We start from the raw sequence: 20889 nt of genomic DNA, 5'->3' as shown, positions 1-20889 counted from the left end.
GACCTGGCCAGACCACCCCTGGCCGAGAAATCCTCAAATTACGGTACCCTACTCTGTGAGGCAGAAGGGTAACTAAGAAAGAAGAAGAACTATTATTTGGTGCGAAAAAAAAATGGTTTGAACAACCCCCATCCTACGGGATCAATTAGAAACCCCCAAGAGGTCAATTTTTGATCCCGTTAACAGAGTGGGTAAGGGTGGGGATTTTTTATTCACCCCAAACAGAACTGTGGGTTAAAAAATTGTCTTCCAAACTTTTCCCTCTACCTAAACCCTTTTTTGAGCATTCATTGCCTGGTTTATTTCTGAAAGTAACGCAATCTGAGATTTCAACAGAACTTTCCGATCGAAGAAGTTGATTTGTGATCAAATGTGATTTGTGAAACCGTAAAGTGAATTCCCATGGAACGCGGAACTTTTTACCTGGTAAATTGTGAATCGGACAATTTACCACATTCCATGTAGTCAAAAGCTCCTTCTCAAAATAAAACGTCCACAAAGGTTAGTAGAAAATCTAAAAATGTACAGTAAAAACTTACTGCAAGTTTTATGGTATTGCAATTCAGTAAAAAAGTTGGTTACTGTAAAATTCGGTACCTCTTCTTTTTCCAGTAAGAATATTTTTTTACTGATTTTTGCTTTAATTCAGTATTTAAATACCCTAGCTTATTTGCTCTATTCTAAAATCCCTATGCACTAAAAAGTTGACAAAAGGGTAATACCTACTTTCATAGAAGATAAAAGTATTTGTACAGTACTCGAGAAAATTGACAATCTACCTCAGGTGAATTGTGATAATTTTTCAAATCCTTCAAAAGCTAGTATGTGTTTGGCATGTACAGCAGTTAGTAGCTATGCTTAGAGAGGTTTTGGATGCCGTTGCAGTTTCACTGTCAACAACTGTTTGAGGTCTGAAATTTTTTTTTAAAAAACCGTTCCTGTCGTCAAGAAGGGTGATCATGAGAACCTGAAAGGTGATTGAGGCATTCATTGATCAAGCATCAGCTTGAAACTTTCTCTGAGGTGAATAGCCTGCTCTCCAAAATTTAGTATAGCTTCCGAGTTGGGAGATCAACAGTGATTGCAGTGGACTATGTATTACCTGAATTACCTTCCTCTTCACCAATACCAGCAATGCCGGCTGGGTTGCGTCAAGAGTTTAAAATATATAACTTTTTACATTTATCACATTTGCAACTATCGAGATGGCAGTACACGTAAGACAAGGCCTACCAAGTCGTTGAGAAAAAAATCCTGAATGGGATGAAACGGATTTCTCCTAAGCCAACACTTGAGTCTCAGGTTAAATGCTGGTGTGTTCAACATCTTCAAATCCCCCGGCAGCCTATTGAAGATCCGCAAGGCCAATGCAGGAAATGCATCACGGGTCTTTGACAAGCGACGGTATGGCACATCTATGAGACCTCGACTTCTAGTGTCGTGACCATGGAAGTCACTCCTCGTGTTAAACTTTTCAAGATTTGCTCGCACATACATTGCACACAAGTAAATGTAATGACTGTAGATGGTCATTGCACTTGTGGATTGGAAGAGAGGTCGACAATGGTCCAGAAATCCACTAAAGGTATAATGCGGATGGCCCTCTTTTGCAGCTTGAAGACATCTTCACATGCAAAAGCATGACCCCACAGCAGCAGTCCATAGCTCAGGATGCTATGAAAAAGAGCATGGTACACTACTAGCAAGTAGGGCCTGCTCACGAACTGCGTCAACTCCCTAAGCAAATAGGTGACTCGTGACAACCTCTTACAGATGCCCTCAATATGGCACTCCCAGATAAGCTTCGGATCAATGGTGAATCCAAGGAGAGACACATTGTGAGCACTGATGGCCTGAATGAGACTGAGTGCAGACCAATCTTTGTGTCTTTTCCACATTCAGTAGCAACTCATTTGCTTCCAACCACCCTCCAGCAACATTAAACTGCAAATCAGCCTCCTGCTGTACCTGGGCCAGATTTGGGCCAGAAGAAATCAATGTGGTATCGTCAGCAAACTTCAGTGCCCTACTCTCGTTGCATCTGGTCGTTGCTGATCTGAGCAAGGCATTTGACTGTGTACCTCAGGGAATTGTTCTTGCGAAGCTTGCCAGGTATGGATTTAGTGATGAGGTGCTTGTGGCCCTCAGATCCTATTAACTAGAAGGAAGCAGATCATATCCATTGGAGGAAGGTACTCTCTGACAGTCTATGCAGGTTTATCACGGACCACGTAGTGCGCAAGGTAACTGCCTGTACTTTATAAAGAGGTGTAACCAATCAGGCAGAATGAGAAATAACAATGTATGATAATCATAATAATGAGGATTTGAAGTAACCACAAGGATATGAATCAAACTAGCTTGACACAAAAAGTTTAATAAAAATTGTTTAAATATCTACTTGATATTACATTTATGATTTATCCAATAATTGCTACACGTCAAAAATTTGTTCTCTGCATCATACGTGTTCACTATAACAGATTTCTAAATTCAAGCTTTTGAATTTTGGACGTGTTTAACTCACTCATATCACGTCCAATTATTGGACACCCTCTCATTACAGTTATTCTGACATTCCAAGAACTTGATTCTGGTTTTGGAATGATTATGGATGGTATGCAATATGCAAGCAATTTTTCATATTTCTGATAAATTGTCAAGAAATACAAAGCAGTTAAATGGAGAAATATTCCATTTTTTTCACTTTTAAAATTTTTCAAACTCAGTTAGTGTCTATTCCAACTTGTAAATGTGAACATTGAATTATTATTATTATTGTCATTTGTTACGTGAAGCCACAAATATGAGCAGAGCTCAAGTGGCATGTAACATGTCATGAACATTTTTCTATGCAAAGTGTATGCATCTGTATCAACTCAAAGTATGAAGGCACCACAACATTCCTCCATTGTATAGGGACACGCTTCCACAAGTACATTAGTAATTGAAGACAAGAAAAGCCTATGACTACCACATAACCGTATTCTTTCTGGTAGACAATTGAAGAGCTTCAGTCCCGAATAATATGGTCCTTTTTCCAAAAGTGTCAGTCAGTCTGGGTACTGATATACAGCTGAACTCTTTGCTCTTGTGCTATAGCCATGGCAAACTACATTTCCTTCAAATCTCTCTGAATTTCTGAAGACAAAATTTACAGTCTCAAGGAAGTGCAATGCTGGGACCGTGAGAAACCTGTATTTTCTAAAAATGGGCCTACATGAATTGGATGGCCGCAAGCCCTCCAAAACACGAACAGCTTTCATCAGTAACTGTATTTGAATACAGTTTACATCACATTAATTTTAAAATTTTATCTTATTACGTAAAAAACACATTATGTAAAAGATCCACATACTAATGACACCACGACTGCAGATATATTGTTTGATGGTATAGTTCTTGTTTTATTATTTCTAAATTAGAAGCTCTATACAATTATATTACGATATTTATTATAGAGAATCATTTTTATGCTTTCCAGGTTGACTTCATTCCGAAAAAATACATCTATAATGTTTATAAACAAGCAGATAGCACTTATTGGATGGAATCAAAGTGCTAAGATTTCAAAATGCCCCCTCATTACTTTAAATGCTGCCCGATTCATTTCATGTCGGCCTTTCATATATGGACAAAATTTTCATTCTCAAAATTGCAATCATAAGAAAGAAGAGAATAACACCAATGAGGTAGCTCTATCAATTTTCAACAGAGCTTTGCATTTTGAAGATAAGATTGCTTTAAAAGATCAGTTCGGATTGTATACTTATTCCTCATTATTGCAAGCCAGTATAAAGTTGTCCAAGGAGTATGGAGAGAATTTACAGGGGAAGTTTGGCGAAAGAGTTGCTTTCCTGTGTCCAAATGACAGTTCTTATATCTTTGCTCTCTGGGCATCATGGATTAATGGGCAAATTGGTAAGTCTGTTTATAGTTACACATCTAGTTGAAATATTATTAGAATATTATTAATTGTTATACATCTAGATGAATTATCTTTAAAATATTATTAATACATTTCTATTTCAACTTTTTGGACTGATGTTACTGCAAAAGTGTGTGTGTTTACCCTACTTTTGACAAAAATTATCAGTAAATTAATATAATAATAGAAACGAAACAGTTTTTCTAAATCAACTTATTAGTTTTGGGTGATTAAAAGTCTTCAATTTGCAGAATCTATTCTCATTTTCAAAGCAACCCGCATGTAGAAGATCTTGACCAGGATCTGTTTCAGATAGTCATATTTGCAGTACTATGAAAAAGGTTTCCACACACTAGACATAGGAAATTAATTTGCAATTCATTGTAAGTGATACTTTTTCTTTATTAAAGAACTCCAAAATTTCCATGCAAAAGCAGGCCTCAGAGGCCTTTTTGTATATTGAATAACAGTTATAAGAATATAACTTATTGATTAATTATTGTAATATGAGTGACGTTTCTGCAAATCCTCTTAGATGGATCTACTTGTTAATTTCAATAGTATACATTCTATAATTGTGTCTATGTGTTAATATAGTGAGTTTTGTAACAAGCTCTAGATAAAAATAATTAGGAAGAATGTTTTCAATAATATTAATGAATTTTTTCTTAGCTGTTCCGTTGAGTCCCTTACACCCTGAAAGTATGCTGGAATACTATGTTGAAGACTGCTCTGCTCAATTACTTGTAACCACCTCTGAGTATGCTCCACTTTTAGAGCCTATTTCGTCAAAGGAAGGTATCAAATTAATTGTTCTGGACAAATCTCTCAGGTAAAAACTACTATGTTAAGTATAATTTTTTATTCTATTTTAATACTAGAATTCTCTAATTTAAAATAATAATTCATGTCTAATAGAGACACACGTGATCAAACCCAATCTTCAACTATAAAATATATTTGATGATGAAATTCAATGATGAATTCCAAAATAAAAACCCACAGAATAAGTAATTTTGAACACTGTTGTATTTATTTCCATCAGTGTGTTTTTTTATGAAATTAAAATAATTTTATGTTTGATATTTATTTTTTCATAATGTGGCATGAAGTATATATTTGAGATAAATATTCAAATAGCTTGAGAGTTTCACATTATGAAGTCAATGGTAATGAAAGGACGGCATAATTGTCAATTTTATTTTTCCACCGCCCTCCGTAGTGAATAGCGGTGATTTAAGTCATCCCGGTATATCTGGTATATTATTAATAGTTGACTCTTGTTAATAATAATCAATATTTCAAATATATCATATTCATAAATAAAATATCTCTTTGCATGATAAATTTTCATAATTGAGATTTAATAATATTCTGGTAGTACATTATTTAGCCGTACAGTATCTAGGCATAAAGCCTACAAACTATAAGGCAACGGTGCAGAGTTAGAAAAGGATAAAGCCATTTGCTTTGTTTACCTATTGATAGATAAGGATAGCAAACCAATGTTTTCAGGACTTTATAACGTCACACTCACTAGGATCACTCTCAGCACATTCGCCAGTCTGCCTGCATTTGGTTCAAATATATAAAACCAAATATTTTTGGTTTCGAAAAGATTTTCGATTGAGAATCTAAATTAGTAAATTGAAATTTAATCAATCTTTTTCATTAAAATTTCTGTATAAACCGTAACTCACCATTTCAATGTTTCAGCTTAGAAACTTGAGTTGTATGAAGATGGTCTTAGATTTCTATGTCTCAAGTTTCAAATTGCAATTTTACTTGTTATATCTTCATGTTTAATGCGTCCCGATACTCTGCTGATTATGATTTTATAAGTACATAGTTTTGCAGAGACGATGCTGTTGCAACCGAAATAAATAACGGATCTGAAGTGAAAATGGAAACATGTGAGCCGATCATCTCTCATCAAAGTTTCCAACTTCCAAACAGGTTCTACGATGAAAACGATGCTCTAATAATTTACACATCTGGATCAACTGGAATGCCCAAAGGTAAATCTCAGATCTCCAATCATTTTCCACTAATACATCTTTTTCATAAATACTAATAAAACTGTACGATATTTTCTCATTACTTGTTGAGTTAGAATCTTACCCTGTTTATAAAAATATATTACAGAAAAACAGTTTCAATTTAAGTTAATGTTTTAGTATAAACAAGTAATTATTCTCGATTCATGAACTGATTCTATTTAAATCAATCCCAAATAGTTTCAATCATGGTTTTCTATGCACTATAATGAAAGTATCTACTCCTTTGTTATCATTATTTTAGAAGCCTTTGTTGTCACTCAATAGGTAGTTCAGAAAAAAGGTTCAATATTATAAAAAATCAACCAAAGAGGAAAATAGTCTTAGCAATTTGTTTGAAAATGTTAAAACTTTATTTCATAATTTGCGAACTGTCTATGGATAAAATTGTATAGAAGAAAATAAATTACAATTACGTATCTCAATCCAGTATAATAAAAACGGTATTTTCCCAATCAATAGGAGTTGTAGTTTCTCATCGCAGTTTACAAACACAAATTGAGAACATGTTGACGGCTTGGAGTTGGAGGGCCAGTGACTGTATTCTCCATACGTTGCCTCTACATCATACTCACGGCATTATAAATGCTCTACTCTGTCCATTAGCTGCTGGAGCAAAGTAGGTAATCATAATTAAATTAATTTTAATTCAATTGGTAATATGAACTATTCATGTCAATTTATTATTAGAAGTGCAAGGTAGTTTTCAAAAAAGATGTGTGCCATTTGACACTATTATTATAATCTAAATTCAATATCGGCTGGTATTGAAATCATAAGCATGAAGACAACGCCCTACTCTTCCCTGCGATGTCTTGTAAGCACTGCTCAAGACTGAATTCTTGAGGAAGCTATTATTAATTTATCATATTATTGAAGAAATTATAAACTATTTTTTCAATCATCTTGGAGACTGTATTATTAAATTTGTATGAGTTGATGCAAAACATTCATAAAAATTGTGTTTGAAGGGAATAATTACAATCTGGATTGTAGCGAAAGTTGAATGATAATTAGTTTGTTGCGTATTAAAGGTTATTGGTCTCCTATAATACGTAGGAAAATCCATATTCTACTACGGTACTTGGTCTGAAGTGCTGTTGGTAGGCTACTCAATGTATTGAGTTGACCGTGTTGTGATACTACCCATAGAAAATACACTATAGGCATATTATACTAATGGCAAACTATTTTGTTCTATCATATCAGATCGATCCATAAACAGAGTGTTGCTGTCGATGTAACTGATTTAATGATCTAATTATTCATTCATGGAAACCTACTTGATATTTCTCTTAATGTCTATTTCACGTTCTTATATTGTTATTTAATATATCTTTATTATATTGAAATCATTATGCTTAATAGATAGATAAAAGCATTCTCCGTTTAATTGAATGCTCAATTCTTTTAGTTTCCTATCATTAGTTTCAATTCACATAATATATAATATCGGGGCACCGAGTTTTGCTAGTTATTTTTATTTATTGATAAACAAAACACAATTCTCTAAATGATCGTGTTTATATTTTACAGCTGGCTATACGTCAGCTTATGAATTTCGGGGATGCGATATTTTTATTTTCCACAGAATCACTCGCTCACTTTTTACTATCCACAGACGACGAAAGTCTCAGCTGCTTCAGCCAAGGATGAATTATCCTTTTAATGTCGTTAAGCGAGTTTTCCCAAGGATGAGACCTAGTGCAATCGAATTTTTATATCATAAACCTACTATGTTCCAAATCTCATTGTTGAACTTTGTGTACAGTCTTCACACGTGGTATCGGATTAAAAATCATGAAATTAAATCAATCAGGCTTGATTTTTTATATCTGTGAAGATTTTAATGATTGAAAACAAGAAAAGTAGATTAATGTCAGTCTACTTAATAAAAATATACCCAAATATACAATTCTTACCTTGGTTCAAACTAAAGTTTGAAAATTCTTCTTCGAAATAAATCATTTGACAATTTGATATGAAAAAATTACCTGTTTTATTATAACAGAGTCAAAAAATTATGAGAATTATTTTACTTAACATCTAATTTCAATTATTTATAATAGAATTTTCAAAAAAAGCTTGAGCTCTAGAATTGAGTGCATTTCACTGTTTTAGTTAGTTGAAATTCTTTTTTAGATTATTCATGTGTGGCTCAGCTCCGTTGCCTGTTCAGATTTTTGACAGATGGAAAACTATTACAGGGCATGCGATCCTTGAACGTTACGGCATGACTGAAACCGGAATGACGTTGACGAATCCATTGCAAGGTGAACGATTATCAGGTGAGTGTCTTCTTACCTCATTCACCATCCTGTTTTTAAACATTTCCCAATATCATAATAAGTATTCATTTTATGAAATTCATCTAATGAACAGTCTTTCATAGAATGGAACAGCCTCACTCTTCCCAATTCTTCCGCCAATAAAACCCTCCACTGAAACATGAATCTCTGTAATGTGGTTTTAATAAATCAAACCCATATTAAAAATCTTATCGAATTAAGGAATTTCTGTTGTGATCACCGTATTTTCAGAAACCCACGAAACTAATCAGTACCGTATTATAAAATTGGAAGAGAATGTGATAATTATTTGGGGTGCAGTGTAGAAAAATTATAAGTTACCCATCTTAATCATATTTGTACCTTTAGACATCTCTTAAAAGTTTCTCTTTATATTCAGTTTTTTTAATTAAGCCATTAATCTTCTATTCTTTAAATGTTTAAAAAATCACTGCATTATTGCAATCTTCAATAATTTCATATATGAGTCTTTATTGCTAGTGTAAGAATTTTCTTTTGTTCAACTTGGGCTGTACAGTATTTTATGTGAGTTTTTAATTTATAACAGCATAGCATACCTCAACCTATCACTTGTTTCTCCTATGACTTTATTACTTTCATTTAAGATATTTGAGTGTGTATTTTCGGTTGTATTAAACTTATTAATATATCTATCTAATTTATACCATATTCAGACAGTAATATAACGTTTCAGTCCCTGACCTATCATTATAATTTGATTAAACATATTGTTGGGTTACAGGTAGAGTTGGAACTCCTTTTCCAAGCGTGCGTGTCAGACTCGTGAATTCGAACGACGGATCTACGTTGTCAATAGGAACTTCGAAAAGTACAAAATTGTTACAGAAAACTAAGGAAGACGTAGTCGCTGGAGAATTGCAGGTGCAGGGTGAAAATTTATTCAAGCAATATTTCAATAAGCCCGACAAAACTGCCGAAGAATTTACAAGTGATGGATGGTTCAAAACTGGTTAGTTATGTTTCGATCGTAGCCTATAGTAGTTAAGAAAGATGGAATCGTAAAATCTACTTGAGAAATTTTGAATTATTTACACTGAGCACTAAACTACTGTATTAACTCGTCAATGAAGCTCAACTCTCTCTCAAGTCAAAAGAGTTATTGCTGTTTAAGTTATAAGTAACATTTTGTTAAAAAGCCTCAGATTTGTTAATAGCTTCGGCAACCTAAAATAATATTACTCCACTACAAATCGTATGTTATGTTTTCCCAAACCATGAACTGTAAATATTATTTAATTAGTGTAATGATTATTCTGGCTCATCTAACTCATTGAATTAATTCGACTCTAATAGAAGTTCAACTCTGAGAAGAAGCATACTGAAGAATGGTCTGGGAGAAATGAGAAGCTTCTTGGTAGAGAATATTTTCGGTTGTATTAAATACCTTAATGTTACCGAATTAACATAAGTAGTTACATAATGTAACTTATGTAGATGTCATGTAGAATTTGATTGTTTCTATTTTAATTTTAAAAGTTGAAAATGGAAGTAGGCCCAATTCAATTTTATTTCATTTTTGATAAAAACCGAAATCAAATATAATTAAACAATGTAAAATACATTTCATAATTTAAGAATCAGATTTAAATTCTCCAAAAATGATATTCTCTAATAATTGAAATCATTTGCAGGAGACTATGCGGAGTACAACACAAAAAGTGATAGCTATGCAATTTTGGGTCGTACTTCGGTGGACATAATCAAGACTGGTGGATATAAAGTAAGCGCCATTCATGTGGAGACAGCACTTCGAGATCATCCCGACATCGATGATTTAGCTATTATTGGAATTCCAGATTTCACATGGGGCCAAAAGGTAACAATCACAATTATTATAATTATCAGTTTATAAGAAATCGTTTTACGAAAGTTTGCTAGACATATTAATGAAATATTGGAGTGAACCAAGTCCATTTAGAAAAATACTTGAAAATAAAAGGAAATTTTCCATTTGGAAAATGTTCATTAAAAATATACTTGTATGGTGCACTTTTTGCTGTTGAGATTTTATTTGTAGAAATCTAATTTGCCATGGATTTCTTGATTCACGAGTAAGCTTAAGCGAAGGTGGAAAAACATCTTCCTTTTTATACTAAATCTTGTTTGAGCTCTCTTGTCTATTATTCTATCACTGTATACTTATTTGTGTTGATAGATTCAATATCCAGTTGAATTTTTCAAATATAGATTCGCAAAAATATGGATTGATTCAATAAAAATGGAAAATTCTTCCATATTATGTAAATGTCTATAGTCTAAATTTAATTTCTAATGAGTTACCATTGTCCAGTTTCAGTAAATGACAAAAATAGAATATCTGATAAATAATGCGTTTCTGATTTCTGGAATGTTTGCACAGTTTGCTTGAGTTTTTGAGCACATTTCAAGAAAGTACACATCCAATTTTGTAATAAATAAAATGTTTCAAAATTTATCTTACCATTTCTACAGGTTGCAGCGGTGATTGTTCCAAAACAAGGAATCGAACTTGATCTAATCAAGTTGAAAGAATGGACCAAAGCCAAATTGCCACCTTATGAAATTCCTTCCGTGTATAAACTTGTCAGTAAGATACCAAGGAACGCTATGGGAAAAGTCAACAAACGAGATCTCACCAAACAATTGTTCCCCGAAGGAAGAATGAAAGGATTGCAAAGTCAGTGACAGCATCGTACTTATCCATAAATGATGATTTTATGGGTCTTATAAAATGGGTATATCACTATTCATTCCTTGCTCAATCATAATCCAATTTTATTATTCAAGTTGGGCCTGAATTTGTACAATTGTTTCAGTAAGGTGTATTATTTTTTTGCGCTCGTAAAGTTAGTTATAGGGACAAGTAGAGTTATATTTGACTGCTGTATAAAAACAAAGCTTGTCCATCAAAACGAATCGCTCATTCACATGAAATTTTTGGCTGTAGCTTTTATCTCAGGCAGGGGTTAGACCAAATGAACATAGAGCTAGGGCTACTTTATAGTCCAGGAAATTGTGTCGAAGAAAGTGTCAAATTCACAAAAAAAATGGCATCATATACGCTCCATGCGATGATTGGTTTGACTGCTCTAGTGCATTATTGCATCTTGTTACTGTGAACATCTGCTATTTATGCCTTCTTCTGCAACTAATCTAATTGACAAAAAATTAGTTAGGCTATTTGACTCAAAATTACTTTAATACGGTATGTGTAACTATTACCCGCCTAATCCGATCTTACACAGCAACTACTGCAATTTTGCATAGATATAAAACTGAATATAATTTGCCATTTTCTGTAAATTGATTCTTCACGTCGATTCAGAGTCCAGACACAGACCTTATCATTAGTCTGTGCTCGTGGCTGTAACAACTGTATGTAGTATGGGTATGTGTGGGGGTGGGGGTGTTAGGGAGCTCTTAAAACATTAGTTAGTTTTTCTGGCTGTGATATTTATTTTAGCTGAAATTTTTGAAGGCGAGTGAGGAAGGCTAATTTTTATAGAACGGCTTGTAGAGTGAGAACAGACTAATGAGCGCAGATTAATTTAGCGCACAGACTAATGACACTATCTGTACCTGGGTATACCTCACTTTGAGGTGGCATGGCCTTGTGACATCGTCACACTTCACTCTATTCAAACTTCAATGTGGTGGTTCACATTATTATTGCTATAAATTATGAGCCTCATTCCTCAAGGTCCATTTAAGTTTTCCCATTCGTTTCAAGGAAACTTTTTCAATACTTTTTCCATTGCTTCTTCAGGTGTCAAAGGCACAAATGCAAGCTGAGAAGTTCTTCTATGTACTGTCTTATTCTTTGGACTTTATCAAGACTGTGAGAATCACGATATAAATTGCTGTGCTTTTTACGGATAAGTTTGTTTCTAATTTTTGAATCAACGTTTTTTAAAGTACCTGACTCATTATTTCACAGCTTAAACGTGTTTAGTGAGTGTAATTTTGTTATTTGATTTGGTTTCAAGCAATATAGATTCAAAAGTTCTTGTTGTCAAATGTTTGCACTGAAAATTGGACTCAAAATCACAAGTGAATGAATCATAACCCACTTTTCGGAGTATTAATCAAAATTTGGGGAAAGAACAATTTTGGGCTGTGCCTGTTGGTCCTTCTTCAATCATTTTAATAATTTGTTCTTTGTATTTAAATAAATAAATATTTTCAAGTATATATAAGATAGTAATCCTTGTATCTCTCATTTCTCGATAGATAAGGATAGTGAACGTTTCTAAATCAATGCTTGAAAAGTATTTATCTATTCAATACAATATTAAAAATCATTTTAATCTCTGTATAAAGTTGAGCCAATTCCAAGGGCAAGCCATATTATGCGTTTTCAGACAGCGGTTTTAGAGTCGGCAGGGCAGGAGCTCCTCTGATTGGCTAATTGGGTGAAAAATTCCTGAAAACCCGTTTAATGAGGTATGGCCCTTACTGTGTCATTAACTGGACATTCACCTTGAATTTACAGATTATAGAATGAGTGTTATTACATGTTCATCAAGTAACCGATAGAATTTGTTCAGTTGAATGAGATTGTAAAAATGAATAAGTTGAACAACAAATGTTTTCAATATTCTTTATATTTCTAAATTCGGAAAATAGACTACATCGCAGTTATAATCTAATTGAAGGACTCATGAGCATCTATTAAATTTACATGAGTTACATCACATAATATTATTTATTGACTATTATTATAATTAGGTCGATCTATGCGAGTCATTGCTTTTGATTAGAAACAAATAATTTATCTTAATAAATAAGAAACAGTCGTCCGAAATAGAAAAAAATGTTCGCTTTGAAAATAGAAAAAAATGAAATTATTCTTTCTATAAAAATAACATTTTTATTCAACATAAAGGTCTTTTCCAATAAAAAAGTACAGAAGATTCTAAAGAATTACTAATATAATTAAAAGAATACTGCTCATTCATTAGAAAATTAAAAAAAAAGATTCTTCAAGTCATCGGTTATAAAACAGCGGTATGCTAGATATTATTTGACATTCATACAGATTATAACAATATTAAAAATTACATAACGCTGATATTATGATTTTAGTCACAAGATTGAAACTATTTAGTCTTTTTTCAAATAAACTTAATGACAAGTCGTGAGAATCAAACTGCAAAATGTGATATAAACATGTTAGGCCTATGCATGCGTAGCGCTGTACTTTATAACCGCAACAAAATTACAAATTCACTAAAATCTGATAATAAATTAGCTCGATTATTATCTAAAATAAATAAAAACAATACAAAATGTTCACACAAATAAGATTTCAGCTAGCTTTCCTGAGTAAAATAGTAAAACAGTCTTTGAAAGAAATGCGTAAGGAATGTGAGAATGAAACCGACAATAGTAACGAACCACCTTAGACCTAGTCATAACCCCATTCGGAACACACTAGGCCTAAGGTCATCCTGTTAGATCATTAGATCTATTCGACTGTTTAAACGCCATAATCGCACTGTATTATCGCTGCAACAGAAAAAACAAATTTCAAAATTAGTTTGAAATATTAATTTATTGTTATAAATCCATGATAATTAAAGAAACATTAATAATCAACAAAACTAAAATTTTATCATAAAACATTACTTTATAAACATTGAAATCAATCCAATTGATAACAGATAACTTATTTTATACTAAACAAGTATTCTAACTGTACAAAATTATTTTTCAATAAAAGATGATGAGAATTATTAATAGAGGTTCTTTTATTAAAAAAAATATATCTTCCTTACAATCATATTATTTAATCATCAGTTTAGTAAATTATGTGGTCAGTAAACGTTAAATTCTTTGTATAGTGGAAACATAGATTTTCAAACATGTAAACGCATTGAAACATTGAGACAGAGAGATGTTTTCCAATACAGTATTATTAATCACAAGTATCAATGCTGTAGTTATTACACAAGTAGAACATATAAATCTATAAAATTTAGCATAACCTTTATAAACAGAGAATTAAAATTTGCAAATTATGTCAGAGATGAAATGTTGATATAAATGTTGTGTAGTACAGTAGACCTAATGAAATCAATGAAATGATACAAGGGCTATCAACACTATCAACAGTGAGCTTGAAAGACAAATAATCTATAGATTGCAGTTGATTTCTATACAAATTTACGAAAGAATGACAGAATTAAAAGCAGTCATGCATCATAGCAGAGTTGGAATAAGGACTAAAATTTGCATTCATTTATAATGGAATCTTTAATAAATGCATTTCTTTGCATTCTACTTAAAGAGAATGTTGGACAACAAAATGCAAATTAATGTAGTGGGGATCATGTGTCGGCATTTCAATTATATAAATTAATGTCTCGTTGGATTCAAGACTAATCAATGCAAATCAACTTTTTACAAATACAATAAACATTCACGACAAATTGATGGTTTGCAAGTAAAAAACTGGGGACAGACACGATTTCAGACAATAGGGGTTTAGGGAGGTTATTCAACAATGATTTTGCGGAAAACATTTATTGTGATAAGCGTTTTTTGCATCGAATGACTGGAACATCATGCAAGCAAGAAACCGTAGTAATCTTTATGAATAAATTAAGGATTCATCACATTGGAACTAAGCATGCTCTTAAGATCAGTTTCCTAGTTAATCAATTATTACATCACTTGGAAAATATTTGCTATACTACAAAGATGAGTCAGTTGTAGGCCTGCTACAAGAGGAAAAGCTTAGAAGAAATTAATGAAGAAAATTCGATATTGGCGAATCTCCTGTAAATTGCATTTGAAGAAGCATCACATTCAATAAAATGAACACTTACGCATGCCTCTGATTGTACCTTTAAATTAAGCTAGTAGTATAACAGTCGTAAGGCCCATTGACGGCTTAAAAGTTATATATTCAGGCGAGGTGGAACTTCCGTCAGGAACTCCCCACCAATAAAAGTCATACGAATATTATTATTAACTCCTATTATGAAAAATAACATTCCAAACTTAGAAATCAGATTAATAAATTATTAATACTGTATCTATATAAGTATATTACTGTAGCTTGCCCAGTGTTAGATATGGTTCAAGTTTTGATTCACAAATTGACTTGTAGTAACAATACTAAACTTCAAATTATCTGATAAGTACCGCCATAATTTTCTCTTAGATTACTACTTTTTAGATAATATGATCTGATTTCGTAATTATTTTATCAACGTCCTATTGAATTTCCAATCATTTTCAGATCCATTATGCAATTTAGAGCAGTTACTTTTTTAACAACAAAAGCACAAACATACTTTTCTCATATTGAATTTATTCAGTGACGTTTTTTTAATCTTCTTATTTTTAATTCTTTTCAAATCGATTTCTTAACATAGCCTTCAGATGAACAGTTTACTCTTAAATGTACAGTTAGTGATTTTGATTTAGCATTTTTAGTTGTTAAACAATAAACTTTGATTTCATCAATAGTATTATTAAAGTATAATTTCTAATCATCAATACTACTAATTACTGCTACAATAATGTCGTAGAAACATGTAGATTGAGAAAGATAGCTGAAGAAATTGGGTTAGACAGAGAGTTCGAAGACCCTTCCAGTGGACATGGTCATTATCGAAGATCCGTGAGGAAGGCGCCAAATCTTCACATCCCCACAACTGAAAAAGAAATTCTAGTCAAACTGCCAGCACCATTTGTTAGTATGTTAGCTACACACAAATCAAGAAGAATCTTATATAGTTTCTGTCAAATGTATTTTAATATATTTTTAGAGAGAATTTGAGAAGAAACAGTGATACAGTGAATAGAATTAATGGTGATAACGTGAAGGTAAAGGTAAGTATTAGAGGTGGAGTCTTGAACTCTTGTGCCAATCGCCCTCTACACACAAGTTGCATAAGTGATGGGTGTTCTTGAGAATTACAATATTAAAAAGGTTGATGATCTAAGCCTACATTCAAGATTTTTATCATTTACTACCATTACTCTGGAAACAGAGTTCATCCTGTACTGGTTAAACTCTTGACTGAATTCACCAAATTTTCAAAATTTATTCGAAGATTTTAGAATTTAGGAAACTATATGCATATATTTAATTTTGTTTTGTTTGATTTTTCTGGAGATTAATTAATGAAAAATTTCAACCAATTCAAATTCAAAATTCTCCGGGAATAATACATACCGTACTATGGTAGTATGCGATACACTCTAGTATCAAAAGTTCCAATTTGAATAGTGTGTGATGTTACTATTTATAGGAATTTATTAACAAACATATTTTTGTTCCAGATGGATGTTGTATTCTATAGCTACAATATTAATGATATAGAAGTTAAGCTTCAAATTAGATCTCTTAGTATATAGGTAGGTTTTTTCATTATTTTAGTAGCCTTATTTAGTAACCTTTTTCGATGAAACTCAGCTTCAGCTAAAAATGCCTTCATTTGGCAGAAAAAGGCAATGAGAATAATATTTGATCTGAGTAATAATGAAACTTGTAGTAATATTTTCCCGGAAAACAAAATAATGACTTTGCCATATCTGTACATTTTTTATAATTTAGTTTTGTTGAGAAAAATATTAATTTATATCAGGAAATCTCTGAAACTCACATTACAATACTAGACAAAAGACATTGTTAGACCTAGGGTTAGACTGCACAAATCCATTAAAAGTTATAGGTATCAGCAGATTCTTCTCTATAATAAATTACCAAGTAGTGTGAAAAATTACCATCGAAAAAATTCAGTAGAGTCTTAGGTAACTGGCTGAAAGCAAAAACGTTCTACTCAACGAAAGAGTTTTTGCAATGTATGTGTATGTATAAAAGATGTATCAATATGTTAAAAGATGTATCTGATATGGGTTGATGAGAAATCATTACAATCTTGGTTCGGTACAACGACATATTTCAACTAGACTATAAGTATAATGAACTTGTAAATTTTATGATATTTAAACGTAAACTGTTTCATTTATGTAACTTACAACACAGGTTGTATGATAATTATTGTATTATAAATGGTTTCATTGTTTGACGATGCTTATTGCTTTTTTGTAAAGTTTTATGGCAAATAAAATTCTTGATGAAAATTATAAATTTTGGAGATTTTAAATGTACACTGCAGCCATCTTGAATTGAGTTTTGGTACTTGGAAAATGGGTTAAGATCCGAAAAGGAATTATAGGGTTCCTGATAAGTCTTGTGACATTGTAGCTAGACAAATTAAAATGATCATTCAAAATGACAATAATATACAGTTTCAGGAAAAGGAACAGTTTTAGGTGATGTTCTAGGCTGTGTATTTTCTGCTATAAACGGATGAATGTGTAAATGAAAGAAGTTCTAGTATTTTTGAACATGTGGATTATTTATAATCATGGACAGATAAAATAAAGGTTAAAATGACATTAAGAAAATAATTATAATGAAATGTTTATATGCTTCAAAAAATTTATGACAAGTAGTTTAATCATATACGATTAAGAAGAGATACAACTTATGAAGGACTGGTTAATTTCAAAGAAAATAACCCAAAGATGAACCAATTTTTTACACAGTATTTTCTGAATGACTAGGGTATTTCAATAAAAACACCGTACAACTGACTCATGTGATGTGATAAAATAAATGCGACTTTACAAAGCAAATCAAGAAGGATGGAAACAAAAGTAAAAAATATTACAAATCTATATTAGTCCATACAACCAACACCCATGCTTACTCAATTCGATCAATACAACATACTTATAATAATAATACTGGTTGAAATGAAACTCAAATTGGGTAATGCCAACATGCAAAAATATGCTCTCATGCTTGATCATGATCTAAGTTTGTTGATCTAAGTTGATCAGAAATACAGTAACTATATACGGTACATTCCTACAAATTCTTAAAAACAAGTATAAGAGAAATTTAGGAAAGATATAATTTGACTTTTATTTCAAAACTTGGGAGAACAAATAGGACTTAGCTGGCTGACTATTGTGTGAAATTGAATGCATCTTTTTAGTTATTTTGGCAATTACTACCCAAATCAAAATTTCACAATCAATATTATATTTCTCTTCAATGTTTTCTGGGAAAATTTGGATCACTAATAATTAATATGGTTTTGTGGAGAATTCTTTGTTCTTTCCATCAACTTCCAAATTAAAGAATGGATAAGTAGTAAATTAATAGTGTTGAAATGAACTCTTTTCATAGGGAAATCGTACTGTACCTATAAATACGACTGTTGGTTATACTATGATATCAGTTGAAATATTGGTTATTTTGACCACATAGTGTTGAATAGGAAAATCTGACCTACACTAGTAAATGCCTACTACGTGACTTCATAGAACTAGATCCGCTCTATAGCCCTATTGCATATACCTCTACTATGGTATCAGTCCAAATGCAAATAATTCCGTTCATTCTTAGTATTGCAAATGAACCATATTTGTAAGAAAATTAGATCTATTCGACTATTGACTATTACTGAACTACACAATTAAATTAACTAATACAGTTATATATATATATATATATATATAATATATATATATATATATATATATATATTATATATATATATATATATGCATATGCATACATAGGCCAAAATTATAAAAAAAAACATAATTTTAAACTTAATATTTCAAATACTAATAGAATTTAGAACGTTCTGGAGCCACTGACACGCATCTTCTCCAGCATCATGGAGGGCCGACAGCCCTCCATGACTAATACAGTTGATGTTGAATTATGCTATCCTTTCTCTATGGTATCAGTCCAAATGTAAGTAATTCTGTTCACTAATAGTATTTTTAATGAACAATATTTGCAAGGAAATGACACCTATTCGGCTATTGACTCAATTGAATTCAATAATAGAGTTGATTTGACTTACTTGGATGCGGTGAAGACGTGATGCGTGTTGGTGGTGATGGCGTTGATGGGCGAGTCGTGGGCCTTCATCTCGCCGAGCAGCGAGCAGGAGTCGGCCGACCACAGCTTGAGGATGCCTCCGCGGCACACGGACAGCAGCAGTGGCTGATCAGGGACGAACGCCAGTCCACACACCCAGTCCTTGTGCGCGTTGCTCACCGACTGCCCAAACACACAACACACGCTCAGTTTATTATGTACTAGCAGGTAACCCGTGCTCCGCAAGGGTTCAATTAAAAAATCGACGTAATGAACTCTTGAAGAATTGAAAATATGCCTATAACCATCCTCGGTTAATAGAGAATAAATATGCAAAATTTCAAGTTTAACAGTCCAGTAGTTTAGACGTGATGATGCCTCATTCGTGAATTTCCTATAGCTTACGTGTATAAGCCAGTTCTTTCCTTTATTGTAATGTAGATTTGGTATGCTACAGGATGGAAATATGGTGGAATGGCGACGGTAGCTTCAAGCTAGAGAGTGTTGAATGTAATGCATGTATGTAACATGTAATGTATGGTGGCACATATGGTGCTTCATTATCGCTACCATCGAATTAAGCTCTCTACTGGTGGCATTTTTAAAAGTATTCCGATTTGGGTACTATCCAGTTGTCCAAGTTTTCCAAGTCAAGTAAAAGCTTTATATTCATTTTAACTTTTTGAGGTATAAGCACTCAAATTTAAAATCTTTGGGGTGATCCATTCCCGAATTGGTAGCAAATAAAATCATCAAATTATAATAGAAATCAGACTAGTTTCAAGCATGCATGCCATTTTCAAATGCCAATGAAGAAGACATGAGTGCTCTAAACTGATTGTGTTTATATAAAAAGTATAAAGAGGGAACTAGTAATTTCTATAATAATTAAACATTCAAGTAGCCCCATTGAAATACTTTATTAGATTTTTTTTTAATTCTGAGGATAGATTTTCCAAGATATCGTACATCACATGACTTACTTATTTTATTTCTCAGAATATAAAGGAATTGATTCAACTTTGAAAAAATTAGCAAATTTAAGTTTTTTTTGAAATTGAAATAGATGATCCTAGAATTGATATTCTAAATTTTGTAATCCATTCTTTTTTTATTCTAAAAGCTCCGTTTTATAGGTTGGGGTTTTAAGCACCTTTAAAAGTAAACCAGTAGGAACGTTTAGTGGGGTAAACTCACCGTGATCATTTCTTGTTTCTCAAGATCCCACTTTTTGATGATGGAGTCGCGAGAGCCAGAGAAGAGGATGTCGCCTCGTATCGCCAGCGACTGGATTCCGTCGTAGTGGGGCGGCTCCAGGTTCGCTCTCGGAGAGAACACCCCACCAGCGTTATGCGCCACATCAAATACCTACCACAACACCAAACACCAATGTATTAAACAACATTATAGCTTCAAGTGAAAATGCATACAAGATATCTTATACTTGATACAATATCTTATAATTTATATCTTAATTATTTATCTTGATATCTTACGTACAAGAACTGAACTTAAGTTCAGAACTCAACAGAATTTTATGAAAAGATTCAAACAAGTGAATTAATAAATATTATAACTTTCATACGATATCCCATTCTACTCTTTTTACGTTTTATTCCATACTTGTTTATAATTTCTACACTCAGAATATAGAATTTTTTAAATAAAAATGTT

At 32.4% G+C, this 20889-nt stretch overlaps 2 protein-coding genes across 2 annotated transcripts in view; one reads left to right on the top strand and one right to left on the bottom strand.

Moving 5' to 3' along the window:
* The first annotated feature begins 3424 nt into the window (after nucleotides 1-3424).
* On the top strand, nucleotides 3425-13873 carry LOC111043993 (malonate--CoA ligase ACSF3, mitochondrial). Its single transcript, XM_039420176.1, has 9 exons — nucleotides 3425-3921; nucleotides 4601-4760; nucleotides 5786-5946; nucleotides 6448-6604; nucleotides 7195-7225; nucleotides 8111-8273; nucleotides 9037-9264; nucleotides 9947-10131; nucleotides 10767-13873. Exons 1-9 carry the CDS (start codon nucleotides 3474-3476, stop codon nucleotides 10977-10979), a joined length of 1746 nt encoding a protein of 581 aa, XP_039276110.1. The 5' UTR covers nucleotides 3425-3473; the 3' UTR covers nucleotides 10980-13873.
* Nucleotides 13874-15157: 1284 nt separating this feature from the next.
* The window catches only part of LOC111043992 (kinesin-like protein KIF21A), an 89405-nt gene continuing 83673 nt past the window's right edge, over nucleotides 15158-20889 (bottom strand). The window contains exons 27-29 of the mRNA XM_039420175.1: nucleotides 20413-20583; nucleotides 19199-19398; nucleotides 15158-15958 (exon numbers count right to left, since the gene is read on the bottom strand). Coding sequence (XP_039276109.1) covers nucleotides 15871-15958; nucleotides 19199-19398; nucleotides 20413-20583 — 459 coding nt within the window. The 3' untranslated portion in view covers nucleotides 15158-15870. The remainder of the gene's footprint in view (nucleotides 15959-19198; nucleotides 19399-20412; nucleotides 20584-20889) is intronic.

Source organism: Nilaparvata lugens, chromosome 2 (assembly GCF_014356525.2).
Source record: "Nilaparvata lugens isolate BPH chromosome 2, ASM1435652v1, whole genome shotgun sequence".
Lineage (NCBI taxonomy): Eukaryota > Metazoa > Arthropoda > Insecta > Hemiptera > Delphacidae > Nilaparvata > Nilaparvata lugens.
The sequence above is the reverse complement of the archived record's forward strand: the minus strand, read 5'-3'. Positions and strand labels throughout refer to the sequence as shown.